Source organism: Vitis vinifera, chromosome 8, assembly GCF_030704535.1.
Source record: "Vitis vinifera cultivar Pinot Noir 40024 chromosome 8, ASM3070453v1".
Classification (NCBI taxonomy): domain Eukaryota; kingdom Viridiplantae; phylum Streptophyta; class Magnoliopsida; order Vitales; family Vitaceae; genus Vitis; species Vitis vinifera.
Window position 1 is genome coordinate 20,009,546 of NC_081812.1, and position 18,884 is coordinate 20,028,429.

Sequence of the window (18,884 nt, forward strand, 5' to 3'; positions counted from 1 at the left end):
AAAATTAAAAAAACAAATCATTTAAAATCTAAAAGGAAATTGCATTCAATGTTAAATTAAAAAAAAAAAAAACAAATATCACATTAATCTACTTAATGACTTAATTTAAGTTATTAAGTCAATTGAAATCATTATTTAATTTACCAAACATCCTCTAAATGTCCAATAAAAAGAATATAAGAACCAACAGTTAATGGGAACAAGCATGAAGAGGAATGAAGAAAGGCATCATACTAGCAATTAAATCTAAATCATATAAGAAATTGTGACATGATCAGCTTGAGTTAATGGGAAGAATTTTGTAATCTGTGTGTAATTTAATTTTAACACATTTTTTAAACAACAATAACGTTGTCCAAATAAAACAAAAATATAAAAATGGAAAGTGTTACATGATTTCAGGTAATTTGTTTAAATGATGTTGGAAGAACGTTCAATTATCCAAATTTGTTATTAAGACATGAATGGGCTGTTGTCTTTCTTTGGTGTGTTTTTTTTTTTTTTTAAGGATAATGTCAATGTGAAAATTGCTTTTCTTGACAAAAGCTTCCTCTGTTTTCACTTTTCCCGAACCCCAACAGTAGCTGTCAGCCATCTATCTAGTTAGTGAGCGGTGGAGTTGTCGTCTTCACTGCCAAAGCGAAATGTGGAGCCAGATATGCAATCCAAAATCAACCAAATCCTCCATATTCCCAGATGTGGAATTGTTGATAATGAGAATAGCAAAATCATTAGCAAGAAAAAAGCCCAATACAACCTTACCACACGAAAAAGGGGCACTCCCAACTATGCACTTTCCTTGAGATGATTGTCAACAGCAAAATCGAAGTCAGAAACTCCTGTTAAAGCACAAAATTCCCAACAACAATCCTCAAAGCCGGAGCAGTGGAACAAACAGGATGACAAGTTTATGAGCAACTCAATAAAACCCAAACACATTGCTTTCAGAGAAACATTATGGCTCTGAATCGTCTCCTTTTCTGTCACTTACCCAGACCACCAAGTGCTTCATTGCTGTGACTCAAGACAGAATCAAGGCTATTAAATAATAACCACGATGACTTCCAAGCATTCATTAATTCCACATCCTGAGTTAGTTTTAAAGAACAGAAGTAAGAGACCTACAAACTAGGCTGAATCCATCCATGCAGAAGCTAATAATAAGCTGTTCTCCTCATCAATCAGAACTCAACAGAGTAACTGTGTGAATCAGATATCTATCAGTCTTAACATGAAATAGACAAACCATATCTCAGCATCTCAGCATCTCAGTACCGGTCATAGGAAGATGGTCGACCTGCTTTTCTAGAGCGATCATAAGGACCGGGTCTGTCCCTGTAGCTTCCCCTGTCGAAACGGGCTGGCCCTCCTCCACTTCCATACTTGTCGCCACCACCTCTGGGTCCTCCTTCCCTATTGTAACCCTTATCCTTGCCGTTGTACCCATTTTGAGTGTCCCGGTCCATATATCTATCCCCTCCAAAGCGATCACCACCAGGCTGGTACCTGTCATTGTTGTAACGATCACGGCCATACCTGTTGTCTCTGCTATCAGTGCGCTCCCTATCTCCTCCATAGCGTCCCCCATCAAAATGATCATCATATCGGTCTCCTCCAAAGCGATCGCCACGACCACCTCCACCCCCACCTCCACCTCCACCAAACTTGGAATGTGAAGAGAATCGGCCACCACCACTGCCAACACCATCACCAGAAGGACAATCCCGCGCCCAATGTCCTGGACGGCCGCACTTAAAGCAATCATCAGATCGGCCAACTGGCTTATCAACTCCCCTGTAGCTGTCCCTACCACCCAGCATACGATCCCTGCCACCTGGAAAATGATCCCTGCCACCAGGGAAATGATCCCTGCCACCTGGCATATGGTCCCGTCCACCAGATATGCGGTCTCTGCCACTTGTCGCGTGGTCTCTGCCACCAGGAGCATGATCCCTGCCACTTGGCATATGGTCCCTACCATAGCCATATCCTGAATCTTCACTGCCCATTTTTGGCTGTGCCTTGTTTACAGATATTACCCTGCCATCCAACTCCCGGCCATGCATCTCCCGAATTGCATCTTCCATAGCTCGATGATCTGCAAAGGTTATAAATCCAAACCCGCGAGGACGACCAGTATCTCTTTCCATCATGACCTACGCAAACACCAAACATATTGTGAAGTCAAAGGGGGCATTTTCTTGCAGGAGTAGTGAACCAACAAATATCATGGACCCTGTTTATTTTGAAATGAAACTACTCCTTTCCCAAATAAAGAGGGCCTAAAACATTTCAGTGTAGCAGATATGCTTCCACAGTTTAAATCATCAACAAATAGACATTTCGAGGGACTATTGGTGACTTTGCTGCAGCTCCTCTATTGCATTTCAGATGGCAACCAGAATAATCAGCTAGGAAGACCAACAATTAAATTGTTACACCTCATGTGTGCAAAACTGATCGACAATGCAAGAACAAGCCACCTACATACCACAACTCAAAAAATGCATTTTATGGATGAATCTATATTCATATCGGTTTACAGTTTTATCAAAAAGCACCATTGCAGGTTCTCTCCATCCAAATCAATCACAGGAACAATGGGACATGACACTAGAAACTAGCAGGCTCAGATACGGTAGGCCATAAGAAAATATGCAATCAGGAACCCTTTTCACAAATTTGAAATTCAACTCTGGCCTCCAATAAGACCATCCTGTAAACTGCAGCACATCATCATACTCATTGCAGCCAAGACAGAAATATAACGCCACTTCAAATTGCAGTCCAGAAAAATCTACTTTGTTTGAACAGAATCTCGTGTAGTCTCACAAAATAGAACTTTAATAGCAAACACCGAATCCTTCATCTAGAAGGAATGGAAAGATAATTAAAGAATGATTCAGGTGCTGCACTGCCACCAGGAAGCCTGACTATGAAAAATATTCAAGATATAATACCACGAAGAGAGATTAGATGTCAATCAATGGAAAGGGGGAAAAAAGAACTAATAGCATGTACATGTGAACTGCCATTGTTACTGGTAATTATGTGGAAGGATATGCACAATAGTAGCATAATACTTTCTGCCATAATAAATCCTCTTTATCATCATATTGCTCACAATCACTCAATATTATTAACACAATAGTAACAGTTGTTCCCTAGAGAAGCACTTGAACAGACATAATATTCAAACAAAATCCAGCATGTGAACTGAGCAGGGCATTCATGATTTATCACAAACAAGCTGCATCAGAAGATGGGGTTTCTATAGGTGACTCATTCCAAGGAAGTATTTTGCTTCCTTTCTCTGGTGGATAAGTAGTTAGCATCTTGCAATCACTAGCACCCAGTTTATGACGCATCTTAAACTCCTCTTAAACATTTAAAGTTAGGTAAATCAAAGTACAGACCACACTCATGCTACTCTTCTAATGGGCACAACTAATGATAAGCAAGTTTCACATTTAAAAATAAGTGATCCCTGAGAAGGCTTATTGTGAAGTATCTGAAACCAAAAAAAAAAATCCTGAAAAGCATTAAAAATAAATCTTTTGGACTCTATGATCAGAGACAATGTAGTCAAACGTTATTTGCTTGACATCTATAGAAACCAACTTACTTTCGTGTTCAAACATGACTGTGCATCCCATTTGAAATAACAATCAGAATCTTTTTCATTAAATTGATATAAATGACAGTCCTCAAGGCAACATCTGAAGGCAGGCCAAGTACCCACTAGTGTAATACTTCACTTTTCTTTTTCAAAAAATACAAAAGCCCCAATTTTGACATATAAATAGTTGGTATTATGGAAAAGGACAGCCATCTAGCAAGCAACAGCTTAAGAATTGGTTAATCAGTTCTCAGCCACATCATTAAATAAAATCTGGAACAGTGTGAGAATTCCTAATAGACCTCAAAGCATAGTTATTATTGCGAATAAGGATCACTCCAACAATAGCAAACATAATATACAAAATGGAAAACCGAGCATCTAACCATACAACAGTCTGCAGACTCAACACATTACAGACTACATGTCATTGGTTTATTAAATTATTCCTCAGCCTGCATATATGTACACACACACTTCTTGTGCAGCCAAAATTGCAAACTAAGGTGTAATTTGCACACACTTCTTGTTTTCTGTTTTGAAAACAAAATATAGTAACAATTCCAATATCAAATTTAAGAACTCTTATAGACTTATCATAAAAAGATAATTTTCAAGAACTGTTTAAAAAAAAATCAAAGGTATCAAAAATTTTAGAGCTTTTTTGGCCATGCAATTTAAAAACAGTTTTCTGTCTTTCAAAACAATAAATTGTTTTTAAAAATTTCTAACACTATTTGCTGTTATTCTCTAGAAACAATTTTTAATAACAAAGTAAATAGAGAACAATTTTTAGAAAACAAATAGGAGTCGTTTTCTTTAGTTTTTAAAAACAAAAGGAAAACATGAACTTGTTTGGCCATGTTTTCTCAAACTTATTTTTAAAAACTCTATTTTATTTAAAACAAATTTCAGAAAACATGGCCAAACTTGCCCATACGAGCCCATACTAACTCAAATTTTAAAATTTGTAAAATCAATTTTTAAGAACATAAGGTAAGTACATATTTATGGGACAATGCAAGGAAATATTTCCTTTTTTATTGCATTAATGGGGCAATCCTCAAACCCACAAAAAGGACACATGACTGAGCTACAATCGTTAACATCACACAAAAGGAAAACATTGCCAAAAAATATATATGCCACAGGCATTGGGCTCCGTGATGATAAAATAATGCACAAAGTCATCCAAATTTTTACAAGAAACGAGCAGATTAACAAATTGACCTAATCAATTAACATGAAAAAATGCCAGAAAAACATACAAGTCTTAGTCTTTACTTTTCTAGGAAACCAAACAAGATGGGGGACTGATGAAAGAAACATCATACCAGGGACTCGAGAATTTTTCCGTATCGACTGAAGGCATCTTCAAGATGCCTCTCCGAAGTGTTCCAACCCAATCCTCCCACGAATATGCGATTCTCTTCTCTACCGCCCATCTTCACAAACCCTAGTGGAAAGAGATTTATGGTGTTTGTAATTCAAAATTTGCAAAAAGGAAAAACTAGAGAGAAAAAAGAAAAAAAGGAAGGTGGGATTTGGAGATAATACCTGAGAGTCTCTCTTTCTTATCACTGAGATGTAGCGGGAGCAGCAGTTCTTGCTCTAGGGCTTCTGAAACGACGAAAAACCCTAGACCCTTGTTTCTAATTCTGCTCTATTTTATTTATATTTGTCAGTAAAGTTCCCACCCGGTTGGCCTCTCCACCCGATTTTATCAAGCCCACTACTCAAACTCTGGCCCAGCCCAACCTCAAGCCCAATTTTTCGACAGCATAAACCATCCGGCCCTATTTTTATATATTATAACAATTAAAAAAAAAAGTTTTTTTTTTAAAGAAAATTGATTGAATCAAATTATTTTTTCTTAAAATTTATTTTTTTTAAAGTAAGTATTTTTTTTTCAAAAGATTTTTTATAGAAGTCAGGGTCTTACATGGCAATCTTACTGTGTATAGATGATTAAAATTATTATAGTTTTATAAATATTCTCTCCATTATTATATTTTACAAATCATTTTTTAAAAAATCCTACAAATTTTAAAAAGGCTTTTGAACTTAGATTTCGGGAAATAGCCCGACCCCTCTTGACCCCACATACTTGGGGCACTCAAAATTGGGATATAATAGGAAACATCTCAAAGTTTGAACTATAAAATTGTAGGGGTCATCCAATGAGGATGCACCCTCCAAAAATAGGCGTATGCCGCTGCTTGCGGCGCGCACACGGTATTCTTTAGTAAAAGGCGAAAGAATAGTTCGCTTTGTGCTCACCGCGCGGCTGCGTGATTTACTTTGGAAAATGAAATGGCTTATATAGGAAGCTTTCATGTTTGGTTTTCTCACTTGGAAGCGATGTGGGACTCATTTATATCTTCTAGACACTTACTTTCTTCTTGTGCCAGTTCGACCCCAACCCCAAACATAACTTCATTAGCTGAAGTGGCTAACAGGACAAAAGGGGTATCAATGCAGATCATCACGAGAATCCGACGGTTCAAAAACTCACTGCACGCTTTACGGAGATCCAGTGTGCACAAACCCACGCAGTGATTTTATTCGGAGGCTCTCAAGGATCAAATATTCTCTAAAAATTATAAATTTTAAATCACGAAAATGTAGGTAATGATTCAGAAAATATTTGCAGGCCCAGAAAAATAAGCTAGCCGGCAGTATTAAAGAGTCTGGATGACCTCTTTGTGATGCAATCAAGTGCATGGACGGTCGAGATCATAGTGTATTAGGACCCGTTTTAGATAAAAAAACCAGTCTGCAACGTTTATCATACTTATGGTGCAGCCGGCTACATCTATATGCTCAGCTAATGCAATTCTGTATATTTGATGAGATGGACAAATGGTATCAGATCTCCAGTTTGTACTGAAATCTAACAGTCTAACAGGCAAATATCCCCATTCAACAACTTGAAAATTAATTTTCAATCATTCAAACTAAGATAAATCTGCGCTCCTTGATTAATAGGCTCAAAGCTGAAGCCTAGAATTCATGAGCTTGTTCCTGAACAGTACTTCAAAGGTAGCATAAGTCACTTCATTTATAGTATAGAAAAATATTTCATATAAAGCAAAAGACAATCTAGGATTCAAACCTAATTTATCATAATCTATAAAGCAAAAGACTCAAAACTTGTTTCTCCATTACTTTAACATTCAAACCTTTGAATTTCTAGTGAGAGTACATTAAAAAACAATCCTGCAATTTGACCTGTCTTACATTTTTACTAATTGGACGAGTTTTAATATTAAAGTTTGTTCCTCAGCCTAACACCAGCCCATTCAAAAAATAGTTAACATACAACCTTGATTGTTCCACGCTCTGGTTTCTCATTCACAGGGAACAGTTATATGACAGTTCCACGCCACCAACTTCGAATCTGGATTTCTATTCTGTCTTACTCGATGGAGCCTTTGGTTTGTCCAACCCATGCATCTTCATCCATTTCTTTAATTGTCTTCTCAATGTGACCAACTGGGTCCTATCCATCCAAGTAATTTAGTCTCCAACTACTGCCGGCCCTTGACATCCTTGCCTTCTCTTGTTCTTATTATCTAGCTAGGCTAGCTGTTATAAGCACTTCCATCCCACTGAATTGGCTGAAAATTCACTCCGGGGGCTGAGAAAATTAAGGTTCCAATATCAGCCATGGACTACGATGCCAAGAGAGTGGAAGAAGGCTTGGGCCATGTTCACAAAGAAGATATCAGCGAGAAAGCAGATAAGATCGAGAAAGATGAGAGTAGCGCAACACCAGCCCAGTCGGTGGAACAGAAGGGGGAGGAGCAGCCTCTTATAAAGCAGAAAAGCAAGAGGGTGGCAACCTTGGATGCGTTCAGAGGCCTCACCATAGTGGTAAGCATAAGCCGTAAGTATTATACAGTAGAAAAACGAATTATCAAAGATATGGTTTAGGTTTCGTTGTTGTAATAAGAATGAGGATGTGTGCAGCTGATGATATTGGTGGACGATGCTGGGGGATCATATGCGCGTATTGATCACTCACCGTGGAATGGGTGCACACTGGCAGACTTTGTGATGCCATTTTTTCTCTTCATTGTAGGGGTCGCAGTCGCCCTTGCTCTCAAGGTTTACAATTTCTTACAACACCTGATGCCACTTCCAAACAAAACGTTATAGCCTAGGAATGCAACCCTCCAGCACACAAAAGATACTCCCGGATCACGGATCAATGCATTAAAAATACTTCTTTCTCTTTCACTCTAAATCTAAGAGTCTTTAGTAGTAATTCTATAAAATGATTCTAATATTTCTAATACTTAGAATTATAAAAATTTTCAAATGTTGAAAATACGAAAAACGTTTTTTAAAATCACTATCAAATAAGTTCTAAACAATTATTAACATGCGATTGTCACGTCTATGTATCGATTAAAATTATGTTTGGTTATCTAATAGTACTAAGAAATGAAAAAAAAATTGATATAAAAAATAGTTTTCTTATATCTAATTTTAGTATAAAAAATATTAAAGAAAATAAAATATAATTCAAATTAGTTAAAATTTTATATAATTTTAAATTATTTAAATTTTTATACTATAAAAAAAATAAAGTATATGAGTTTGAAGAAATATATAAAAATAATTTATTGACTTAAAATTTTTTTTTTCTTCCTTCTATTTTTCTTTTCTATTTATTTTTTCCTCAAATTTTTTTAAAACCAAACATAGCCATAGGGGAATTTTCATAGGAAAAAAATGCATCATTTTTTTTATGAATGATCACATTAATATGGTTTTGATTTAACAAAAAAATCCAAGATGAGCAATGAGAAATTTTAAACTATTAACTATCAAGTATAACATAGGATATGTTGGTTTCGCAAAAAGTAAATAATTTTCTTATATTTGGTTTTATTCTGGAAAATCGGAGATTAACAAATAAGCCTATCATGATGCAATTAGTCCAATAATAACCTTTGAGATTGATGTTTCAGAAAATTCCGAGGATAAGTCTAGCAGTCAAGAAGATTTCCCTAAGGACACTGAAGCTTCTTTTCTGGGGAATTCTTTTGCAAGGTATCCATAGTGTTATCATTACTATATTTATCCATTTTTAATGACTTTCCCTTTTTCTTCTTTCACTCTCTCTCTCTCTCTCTCTGGGCTAAGTTGTATGTCATTAACATAATGTAGGAGGATACTCTCATGCCCCTGATGATCTGTCTTATGGAGTTGACATGAAGCATATCCGATGGTTCGGCATCCTCCAGGTCTTCCCTTTACCTTTGTTTACTGGAAAGTCCATCCCAAGTTCAAGTTTATCTGGATTCCTTCAGGTAGTGGAATGTTCTTAAGCCATAGCATTCATACAGTACTCACCATTTTTCTTGTGTGTATATGCAGAGAATTGCAGTAGTGTACTTTGTTGTGGCTCTCATAGAGACACTAACCACCAAGCGCAGACCAACTGTCATAGACTCTGGACATTTCTCCATTTTGTCAGCATATAAATGGCAATGGTAAATAAGCACTTCTATTCCAATCAATATTAAGACTGTGACCGTCTCCGGGGGTTCGAAATTATTTAGTTTGCAATAATAATTGGTGAATTCATGGCACAGGATTGGGGGATTTGTGGCATTTCTTATTTACATGATCACAACGTATGCACTATATGTTCCAGACTGGAGTTTTGTGATAGACCAGGATCACGAAGCAAAGAGATACACAGTATGTATTAACTATTAACTGGCTTTTTGCTACCATTTCTATTATACTTGTAGCTAGTGAAACTGACTGTTTTAATTTTCAGGTAAAATGTGGGATGAGAGGACACTTGGGACCTGCATGCAATGCAGTTGGTTACGTCGATAGACAAGTATGGGGCATTAATCATCTCTACTCGCAGCCTGTTTGGACGCGCTTGAAGGTTGGATAAACTGGATAGAGTGGGGAAAAACCACTTTTTTCACATACCAATCAAGCATTAATAACTACTCATTGGGTGTTTTCTCCTTGACATATAGGCTTGCACTCTTAGTTCTCCAAACTCTGGCCCTTTTCGTGAGGACGCTCCAAGTTGGTGCTATGCTCCATTTGAGCCTGAAGGCCTGTTGAGGTGTGTTGATTTGTAGTAAACAACTTCATACTAGAAAACAGAAGAAAAAAAGGCACTATGAACTGATTTGGATTTAATTTGCTACTGGTTTTTCTTAGTACAATTTCAGCTATCCTCTCAGGCACCATCGGCATCCATTACGGACATGTTTTGATTCATTTTAAGGTTATAAACTTCAGATTACGAATAACAGTGCCTGTTGAGCATTAAACATTGAGCTCGTGAGGGATAATAGAAGTGGGTTCTTTTGCAGGGTCACGCTGAAAGGCTCAAGCAATGGGTTTCAATGGGAATTGTCTTGCTTATTGTAGCCATCATTCTTCATTTTACAGATGGTAAGCTCCCCTGCCTTTGTCCTGGCCCTGAGTAGGATGTATCTTTAACACAAAATCTCAACCATATATTAGTTGGAGAGTATTAATTAATTCAGAAAGTTCCATTTCTCCACTGGTTTGCAGCTATTCCCATCAACAAACAGCTCTATAGCTTCAGCTATGTTTGTTTCACAGCGGGTGCAGCTGGAATTGTACTCTCTGCATTCTATTTAGTGGTAAAACAGTTCAATCCAGATGAAATATTGACATTTTTTTCTGGTTTCAAAGATAATTAATTATAGAATCCCAGGAGAATAATTTGTTTTTTTTCCCATTGTGTTCTTCCTCTTCATGAGTAAACAGATTGATGTTTGGGGATTTCGGACACCATTCTTATTCCTAGAGTGGATTGGAATGAATGCAATGCTAGTGTTTGTGATGGCAGCTCAGGGTATCTTCGCCGCATTCATAAATGGATGGTATTTTGAAAGTTCGGATAACTCACTGGTAAGTAGTATTGTCTATTCATTGGGAAATCTTCTTGTATATGATCATTTTCAGAGAATCCTGATTATTTTGAATATTACTTAATGGCATAAGAAAAACTACTGTTGTGGTCAGGTTCATTGGATCCAAAGACATGTTTTTATTGACGTTTGGCACTCAGAGAGGTTGGGGACTCTCTTATATGTGATATTTGCTGAGATCACATTCTGGGCCGTGGTCTCGGGCATCTTGCATAAATTGCATATATACTGGAAGCTCTAGAAGCCAAAAATTATGAGAAGATAAAGGGAGGATTTGGAGATTTGCTTTTACTTGCAACAATCACATGTATACTTTAGACCTTCGGTGGTTCCTTTCTCATTGACTTGTCTGTTTGTATGTTGTTTCTTTTTTTGGTTAATGCAGATGTAATATATGTTTCCTTTAATTTGAAACTACATCTTTCAATCTCCTTGGCTAAGTATTCCCTAGTGATCAGTTTGGTCCAAGGAATAGTGGGTTCTCCATAAAGGTATCTTTAAAATTGAAGGAACACAGAAAACACTAAGTTAATTGGACGCTTAAATCAAATTGGTTGCGTATAGGCTGAATCATGCCCTTTGAAGAAAGGGAATGCCATAAAAACTTAGGAACTCTGTTTCGGGTATAAAGTCTCCTCAATGTCAAAAAAGGCGGTGAAAAAGAAGGATACGTTCATTCTATTATGGAAATACCATGATGCAAGGCAAGCCTTTTGTGATGCTTGACCATGACGACAACAGACCCAGGACATGGAAATTATGGAGAGCCTGGAACTATTCAGGATTGAGAAATAAAAGGAACGTGCCCCATAAAATAAACAAGGACGTCTCTGGAATTTGATAATATATGGGGACTGTCACGATGAAGCTACTGGTACAGACAAATATAGGTCTTTGGATGACAGTGGGAACACAAGAATCGTGAGTCATTTTAGTAGTCAGCTAAATGACATAAAACCATCATTTGGAGCATAATGAAATCAACGGATGAGTAGAAATAGAATCGCTATTATCAACTTTGGTTGAATGAAGGATTTGAAATTGGGGATAGGGGACCCAACCCGATGGTTAAATTTGCTCAATTATACATGCAGAAACGGATAATAAGAATGATGATGGGAACATCGATCCATATCGGGAAACACAAAACCCACGTGTAAGGACATCTCACATCTGCAAATTATTCAATGATAGAGGCTTTTGATGCGATTCAACTCATCTTTTGTTATAGACACCTGGTCTTGTTTGATATAGATAAGAACCAAGAAGCAAGAGAAAAACTGAAGAGAACAGGCTCCTCTCTATAAGGACTTGAGTTTGTGTAACTTTACTTAAGTAGAATGAGAAGGACAGCCCCCAAGGTAAATGATCTAAGGTCTACAAGGGCACAAGAGGAAAGAGATATGAACCCAGAAACATCCTGTCAAAATACAACCTCCTCAAAAAGTATGTGGAATTCTTTCTTCTTTTTTATTTTTTTTATTTTTATTTTTTTTGCCAACAAAATTTCGATATTATTGAGACTGGATTATAGCATGGGAAAAATCTGCATGTGTCTATTTTTAGAGAAACATCTTGTACACAATGATAACTCCAGCTTTAGGGGATAAAAATTATTGGGTTTGATGCATCATCTGAAAAGAAAGGCTGTATGACCCTGCCAACTAATACTTCTAATCCTGCCTTTGGAGGAAGAAGCACCCATATTACAAACATGCAGGGCAACCATTAATTTTATTTTGTAACAAGCTCTGTGTTTAGATTCATCTACAGCTCCATCTTTTCCCATTTCTCTAAAAATATTTTACCACAAAACCCAACTCTTCTGCAACATGCTCTAGATGCAGTGCTTGTGTACAAAAGAGGATAAAAATAGCCAACTAAAAATTAGAAAGGCACTGCTGGAGAGCACGGTTTATTCCCAAGTAACGAACACTAATAGACTCACACAAAGGAACATTTCTACGAGACAATTATAGCTCCTCATCTTCTTTTATTTCAGGTATACAAAGCCATCAGAGGTTTACCCTCCTCTTTATCCCCTCACTACCAACTTCTTCTCATTTTTTATACAACAAAGTTAGTCTCACAAAGCTGTAAATTAAGATGCGAAACTGCTCAGCCTTTTAATAACATATTTGCCATAATTTACATCTAGTAGACACTGAAACAGCCTTAGTACACTGTACAAAGGTTCCAGAAGACCGTAGATTTCCATGTGAAGATATTTCGATGATTATCACTCCCAACCCATCAACATTTTCCAAACTCCTTCCTCAATCTTGTTCCTGGGGACCAACAAACCATCTCCTTCATCAAGTAGGATTCGGTAAACTTCCCATTCCCGGTCGGCGATCATCTGCCTCCCAATTTCAGCCTGGAAAAGCAATCACATTAGTCAACTTGGACTTGGGACTTCATCCAATAAAACTGGATATGGTAATGTAAATTGTAAAATCAAATGGCTTCCTTAGCCCATAAACATTGTCAGACGCATAATTCCAACAAGCACTTCCAAAATGCACAACAGGCTCTTAGGGTTACTAAGGGGCAATTAATGCATTTGCAAGTTTAACCCAACGAACACGTATAATAGGAGCATAGAGAAGTACCGAAAAGATGCAAACATTAAGCATCTTCAGAGCATGAGTGATGTCAAAGAATACGAGAGGCCGGCCCTTTCCTGATAGCTCCACTGGATTTGCAACCAGCAGCTCTGTATCAGGACCACGGCTCACCACAGCCACTCTTAGAGGACGAAGTAGCTCCATCTGCAGACGAGAGCACAACGCATTCTGCTTGTAGGGATCCACTACTTTCTTCCCATCTGCTTGCATGATGAACAAGTCCACCTCACAGTTTCTCCTTGGTTTTGTGGTCAAGCGCCCATAGGAAATCTGAAACACATTATCAAGATTTATGTATTGATATCATACAATACCATCAGGTAAACAGTCAAAGAATGATTTAGCAATGCAAATTATAAAATGATCAAGAATTTTAGCATCTGGCCAGCATGCATGCCAAATGAGCATGTAAGGCAACGCATCATAGGAAGAAGCATTCAGTACTTAAACACAATCCTTCCTATCACTGATGCAGTTATCAGGCTAACGGTGGCAACTCATAAAGGATCTTAAACACTGGGGCTATACAATTGTCTGGGTGGTTGCATAAAGACTTGAGTGATATGCAATCCAAGGGTAGTCACAATGCAGTATGGAAGACATGAAACATGAGAATCCATGCTGTGCCATGCTGACACAATTGTTATGGGTTGAACATATTGAAAACTGCAATTTCCTATAGAAGAAGCATAAGGGGTAAGTGTATTCAAATATTATTATTTCATGGATGAATAACTGACACTTGCAGTATTTCATTATATCTTTTCTCAAATTGGATTATAGACGTAATGTACCTTGATATTGTAATCCTTTAGAGTTCTCATCATGTCGTAAAGGAGACCTTTGTGATCTTGGCAGACAATTTGGACAAGAGTGTGAGCGGGACTGAGGGAATTATCCATTGTGACGGATATATTGCCAGATACCTGTGGCAATCCACTTGGGGGCTCATCCTCAAATTTCGAGCCGAAAATCTCTCTGGTAATTGCAGAAGGGAGGAGCGTTGATGTCTGAGAACATGCAGTAATTTCAGAGCCAACCATACTTATGTCACAACTTATCATGGCATCTCCCAGAACAGTTTTTAAATGGTTATGTGTATCCTCCTGTCTCTTCTTTGTATGTAGAAGTTCTCTGACAAGATAAAAAAAAAAAAACATTAAATTTGGAACCAGAACAACATAATAAACATAAGCCCATTTTTCACTAACAGTACCGAAGAATTCTTGACTTTTCCAAAAACCCCACTTGGCTAGGAAGGATCTCCGGTTGGTCTTAAATTGGTATTCCCCAAGTATGGAAATTATCAATAGATTGGACTCTGAGTCAGCCACCAAATTCCCCACTTCGTATGGGTGTTGTTTTCATAGATAGAGATAACTAGGAAAAAAATTGGTCCAAAACAGATGCGTAGCAAACTTGTTTAGGTTAGGGGTTTCTGTTATAACCTTGTGTCTGTGATGAAGAAGAGGTCCATCACTCTTCCATCAGGGGTCGTGGATACCTTCACTTTCTTTATTGTAAGCTCGAGTTCACAAAGAACCTCCGTCACATCTGCCAAAAGAAATTCCACATAAAAGCAGGTCTATTACATTCATGGAATCTGAATTCTACTCAGAAATTGGGAAAACAAGATAAACTTCATACCAAAATAACAGAAAAGGGGAGACTGTTGTACAATTCCTTAAGGGGATTGCAGCAAACGCAGAGAGGAAAAAAAAAATGGGAAATAAACTATGGAAAGGAAAAGAAAGAAAAAATCAAGAAGTAGTAATGGCTATCTAAAACAAACACTCGTCAATTCAAACCCAGGAAAACAATTTCAAATTTCAAAAAACAAGCGAATTGGCAAGACCAAACATAGAAGTACCATGTAAAAGTCCTTTCCGGTCATAGCAACAGAACTTCAACAAGAATACATCAGGAGGCTTCGGTGGCTGCAATTGAAAATACGAAAACCCAGAAGCCGAAGAACAAGAAGGGCAAGCCTCAGACAGCCTATCCTGCAACAAACTCCATCTCGTTGTCGATTTTCCGATAATCCAGAACACTATGTAGCACCATTTGCCGTCTGTGGATACATCTGCATCACACAATCCAAGTAAAAGGAAAAAAGCTCAAATACGCATTACTTTGTTCCCCAAAATTTTATGCTTGCAGAAGCATGGTAGGAAAAAGAAAAGAAAATGAAATTGAAAATTTCTTAATTGGGACCCGACAAAAATAAAAATCCAATTCCCCATACAGCCTTTTGTGTAATCTGAATTTAATTCTTCGCACTCCGTAGCCAAGTAATATTTCACATTTTCGTTTTCCTTAATTTTCCTGGGTTTTCAGGAAAACCAAACAGGGGATTAGAGACAACAGACCGACCAAAAGGGAAGGGGAAGACGGCAGAACCCATAAGCCATAATACTCTCTGTTCGGTTGGTTACGATGGTAGGAAAGGAAGGAAACGGAAAAGAAAAACAAAATCTTGAATCGAGGTTTCTCCTTTTCAGAAAACCAAGAAAAGCATGAGTAAGCTTACCGACTCTGACAATGCTCAAACCAAAAAAGAGAATGATGCGACAGAGATCACATCCCAAGCCCGTCTTGTCAGGGCAGTTCACAGTAAGAACTCTGGGTTCGCCTTCCTTCTCTGATGGCCTTATGATCACTACGTCGTCGTATAGTATCCCCATCGCTTCTTTTTCCCTCTTCAATCTTTCAATACACAGATTCAAACTCAAACCCAGCTGCTGCGGATTGTCGTTCTACTGTGTGGAGCACTGGAAGCCGAAAGCTGAAAGCTTTTCTCTCCACAAAGAAGAAGGGTAGTTAACAACCCGAGAGACAAAAACAAAAATAAAAAAATACAACACCATCACAGTTTGGTCTCTCTGCCTTTCTTCCCTCCCACTTGTTCTTCTTGTTGTTGTTCTTTCTCTGTCCTCTTACTATTAATCAATTAATTAATTCACCAGATATCATTTCATTGTTATTGTTATTTTATTTAAAAATCTTATGACTGTGAGAAGGATCCTGGAATATATCGTAGACGAGACATGTGGAGGTTGAAAATTGCAGGACCCACGAGAGTTGGGTGAAGAGCTTTTGGCCTAACACATCAGAAAATTTCTCCATTAACCCCAGAAAAACCCCCCTGGTGGTAGACAAAAATGAGAAAGCCAAGCCAAAAAATCACACATTCAAAATCACATGGAGGGAGTGAGAAGCAGGGGGCCCCAAGCACTAGACCTTGAAATTCACTCACCGTCTCTTTATCTTATCATTTACGGAGAAGTTGGAAGATTGAATATGGCGCGAGTCAGTTGGTTCTCGTGCCGCCCACCTATTCCAGAAGGCACCAGCCGCCATCACGTGTCTTATTTCGTTGAACCGAGGCTTCAAAAAATGTTGGCATGTCCTTTCAAATTTTGCTGGGGTGGACCTCCCTCTCACCTAATCTTCACCCTCCCTCTGTCTAATTTAAACTTGTTTAAGCTCATTGCCCGTTTTTATAATATAATATGTTGCAAGAGGATCGAGGTCTACGTGGACTCTACGAATTGGGTCGTCCACTACAAGATCCGACGGATGGGATGGCCTGCAATCTGCATCATAAAAGAAAGCTCCCAATAATGGGGAGTACTTCAATCACCCTGTCTTAGTTTATTGCAAGGGAAATTCTACAGTACCCAAGTGGGTAATGCCCACTATTTAAACAACGGTATCTCTTTTTTAAGTTTTAAGCAAAGTACTTCTGAAAAACTACATAATTCATCACTGAATGGAAATCAACTCCATGGAATAGGTTTGTGGAATTTGGGCCTTAAAATAAAAATTAAATTTTCTTGGCACGGAGGCCCTTTTCGATGGGAGCCCAATATAAATGGAGGAATTTGGGCTTTGAAAGCCCAAGAATGGGCCTGAGACAACAGAACCAACGACCACGATTCTAGGTACTACATCAAACGATCAGAATGAAATATTATGGAGGTGAGTCGATACAAGAAATATAAAAGGAGGGGTGAAGACTGACTGAAACCACGTGCTCATCATCTGTATTATAAAATAAAAGTGGCCAGTGGTGAGCTGGATTCAAGGGACAGAGATTAGGACAAGGCCACCCGACTTTGATGACCACTACAATAATAATGCCCCTCATTATCATGTGACGCCTAGCTCTGACGACATGCTTTTAGTAAATTGGCTAAGAAAAATTGTATAATATTATAAATAGAATCTAGTTCAATGTTTATGCAAACACCATTAACTAAGTCGGGGTTAGTCATCTCACATGTCAAAGCTCAGGACCATGTCACATGACACTAATGGACTAGATGATTAAGCCATTACAAAATGTCATGACCAATTATTTATTCATTTATTTATTTTGGGTTCCTAGGTGTCGTTGATTTTCAAAATGTCCCTTTGATGTGCTGCCAGAACCCAGAATAGAAAATAGAAAATAAAAAAATACCCTAGTTCAGTTTTCTTTCCTTTCAGGACGATCAAATTGGTGTCGTATTTTAAGTCTTTTTAATTCAAGAAGGCCACCACCAAACACACCTCAAACCGGCGAAGGAATACAAGTTTATTAAGTCCTAATTGCTCACGTCTCATCACTAGCGTTGAAGATGTTTTTTAATTCATGCCCCCCACAAGCGCATGATAATCCAATTACTTAAAAGACAGAAGAAATTAATGTATATCAGCTAACCCTCATTTTCTATGTGTGAAGGCAAAGGGCATGTGAGAAAAGGGCCCCTTTGATTGGCACCCCTTCCCAGCCATTCACACGTATGATATATATGGGGAGAAAGGGGCATAATTTTGCACCAAGGATGGTCTTAACCTAGCAGCCATGTATTTATATTTTTGTGTCATATTCAAGTAGTATATGGGCGACGGGCTGTCCACGGCCGATTGCTTTGTCGGGTCGTAGTGTGTGGGTCCTGGGTCTGACAAGTGGGGCAGATGTGGACTAGTGCAGCCCCTGTGGCTTATAAAGGCTAAACTGGGGTTACGGGAAGGATTAGAATTGAGTTAATGATAAGAAAGAAGATTATAGAAATGATTGTGGTCAAGTTGGAAATGGGTGGGAGGGAGAAACTAAAGAGAGAAAGACAAAAAAGGGGGACCGAGTTGGAAAATAATTGTGAGAAAGTGATTGTGAATGGGGAAGGGTTGGGCTCTGGAGCCTCATGGGTGTGGGTGGATGAGGATCCACACACAGATTCCAATCAGAAAGTGGGATCATCCACTAGGTATCCCAAAGATTCAGTTGGATATTTGGGAGGGTATGAAGTGTTGGTGAAATATCAAAGAGAAAGGGTAAATCCTGATGTGAAAATTGTTAATGTCATTTTCGAGTACATGGTAGTGGTGAGTGGTGGAAGGTTCACTATCTGAACAGGGAACGAGGTCCCCACCGAATCGCTGCAGTAGATTTGCCAGGTAATGAAAAGGGCGACACATAGTGAGATTCCATGGAAACATCCCAAAAGAGACCAAGTGAAGGGTCCCTACATCATTAAAATTTAAGGAGGCACAGCGACATGAGATGGGCCCAACTTTCCAAGTCCAAGTCAAAAAACATTTTTTGAGGTGGTGGAAAACACACACATTTTGCGCTTTCCACGTCTTGTTTCGTCTAATGGCGTGCTACACGAATTACACTATTCTCCTATCATTCGGAACCCCAATTAT

General features: G+C 38.2%; 3 protein-coding genes and 1 non-coding gene across 4 annotated transcripts; 1 reads left to right on the plus strand and 3 right to left on the minus strand.

Annotated features, from left to right (window-relative positions):
• Positions 1 to 1,041: 1,041 nt before the first annotated feature.
• On the minus strand, positions 1,042 to 5,311 carry LOC100257264 (glycine-rich RNA-binding protein RZ1C). Its single transcript, XM_002265894.5, has 3 exons — positions 5,177 to 5,311; positions 4,954 to 5,075; positions 1,042 to 2,156 (listed from the first exon to the last, which is right to left on the minus strand). Exons 2-3 carry the CDS (start codon positions 5,062 to 5,064, stop codon positions 1,269 to 1,271), a joined length of 999 nt encoding a protein of 332 aa, XP_002265930.1. The 5' UTR covers positions 5,065 to 5,075; positions 5,177 to 5,311; the 3' UTR covers positions 1,042 to 1,268.
• Positions 5,312 to 5,791: 480 nt separating this feature from the next.
• Positions 5,792 to 5,908, minus strand: LOC132254239 (U5 spliceosomal RNA). The gene has a single exon (XR_009466515.1). It is a non-coding gene; the product is annotated as a U5 spliceosomal RNA (small nuclear RNA).
• Positions 5,909 to 7,288: 1,380 nt separating this feature from the next.
• On the plus strand, positions 7,289 to 10,954 carry LOC100243512 (uncharacterized). Its single transcript, XM_019221547.1, has 13 exons — positions 7,289 to 7,495; positions 7,592 to 7,729; positions 8,599 to 8,680; positions 8,798 to 8,940; positions 9,008 to 9,123; positions 9,226 to 9,334; positions 9,417 to 9,533; positions 9,631 to 9,722; positions 9,821 to 9,914; positions 9,976 to 10,057; positions 10,181 to 10,272; positions 10,400 to 10,543; positions 10,949 to 10,954. Exons 1-13 carry the CDS (start codon positions 7,289 to 7,291, stop codon positions 10,952 to 10,954), a joined length of 1,422 nt encoding a protein of 473 aa, XP_019077092.1.
• A 1,496-nt stretch (positions 10,955 to 12,450) lies between these two features.
• On the minus strand, positions 12,451 to 16,664 carry LOC100265834 (ACT domain-containing protein ACR10). The gene is made up of 7 exons (XM_002268913.5): positions 16,447 to 16,664; positions 15,721 to 16,291; positions 15,061 to 15,273; positions 14,639 to 14,744; positions 13,985 to 14,324; positions 13,176 to 13,460; positions 12,451 to 12,940 (listed from the first exon to the last, which is right to left on the minus strand). The coding sequence occupies exons 2-7, from the start codon at positions 15,872 to 15,874 to the stop codon at positions 12,803 to 12,805; spliced, it is 1,236 nt and encodes a 411-aa protein (XP_002268949.1). The 5' UTR covers positions 15,875 to 16,291; positions 16,447 to 16,664; the 3' UTR covers positions 12,451 to 12,802.
• Positions 16,665 to 18,884: the final 2,220 nt, after the last annotated feature.

What these genes read in the sequence shown, in the direction of transcription:
- LOC100243512 (XM_019221547.1), top strand. Translation starts at nt 7,289, where the DNA reads ATGGACTACGATGCCAAGAGAGTGGAAGAAGGCTTGGGCCATGTTCAC. An exon ending in CTGGGGAATTCTTTTGCAAG is followed by an intron (nt 8,681 to 8,797) that starts GTATCCATAGTG and finishes AACATAATGTAG; the next exon opens with GAGGATACTCTCATGCCCCT. An exon ending in GAGCCTGAAGGCCTGTTGAG is followed by an intron (nt 9,723 to 9,820) that starts GTGTGTTGATTT and finishes GGTTTTTCTTAG; the next exon opens with TACAATTTCAGCTATCCTCT.
- LOC100265834 (XM_002268913.5), bottom strand. Translation starts at nt 15,874, where the DNA reads ATGGGGATACTATACGACGACGTAGTGATCATAAGGCCATCAGAGAAG. An exon ending in TTTGAGCATTGTCAGAGTCG is followed by an intron (nt 15,274 to 15,720) that starts GTAAGCTTACTC and finishes TGTGTGATGCAG; the next exon opens with ATGTATCCACAGACGGCAAA. An exon ending in CCGGAAAGGACTTTTACATG is followed by an intron (nt 14,745 to 15,060) that starts GTACTTCTATGT and finishes TTCTTTTGGCAG; the next exon opens with ATGTGACGGAGGTTCTTTGT.
- LOC100257264 (XM_002265894.5), bottom strand. Translation starts at nt 5,064, where the DNA reads ATGGGCGGTAGAGAAGAGAATCGCATATTCGTGGGAGGATTGGGTTGG. An exon ending in GAAAAATTCTCGAGTCCCTG is followed by an intron (nt 2,157 to 4,953) that starts GTATGATGTTTC and finishes GTGTTTGCGTAG; the next exon opens with GTCATGATGGAAAGAGATAC.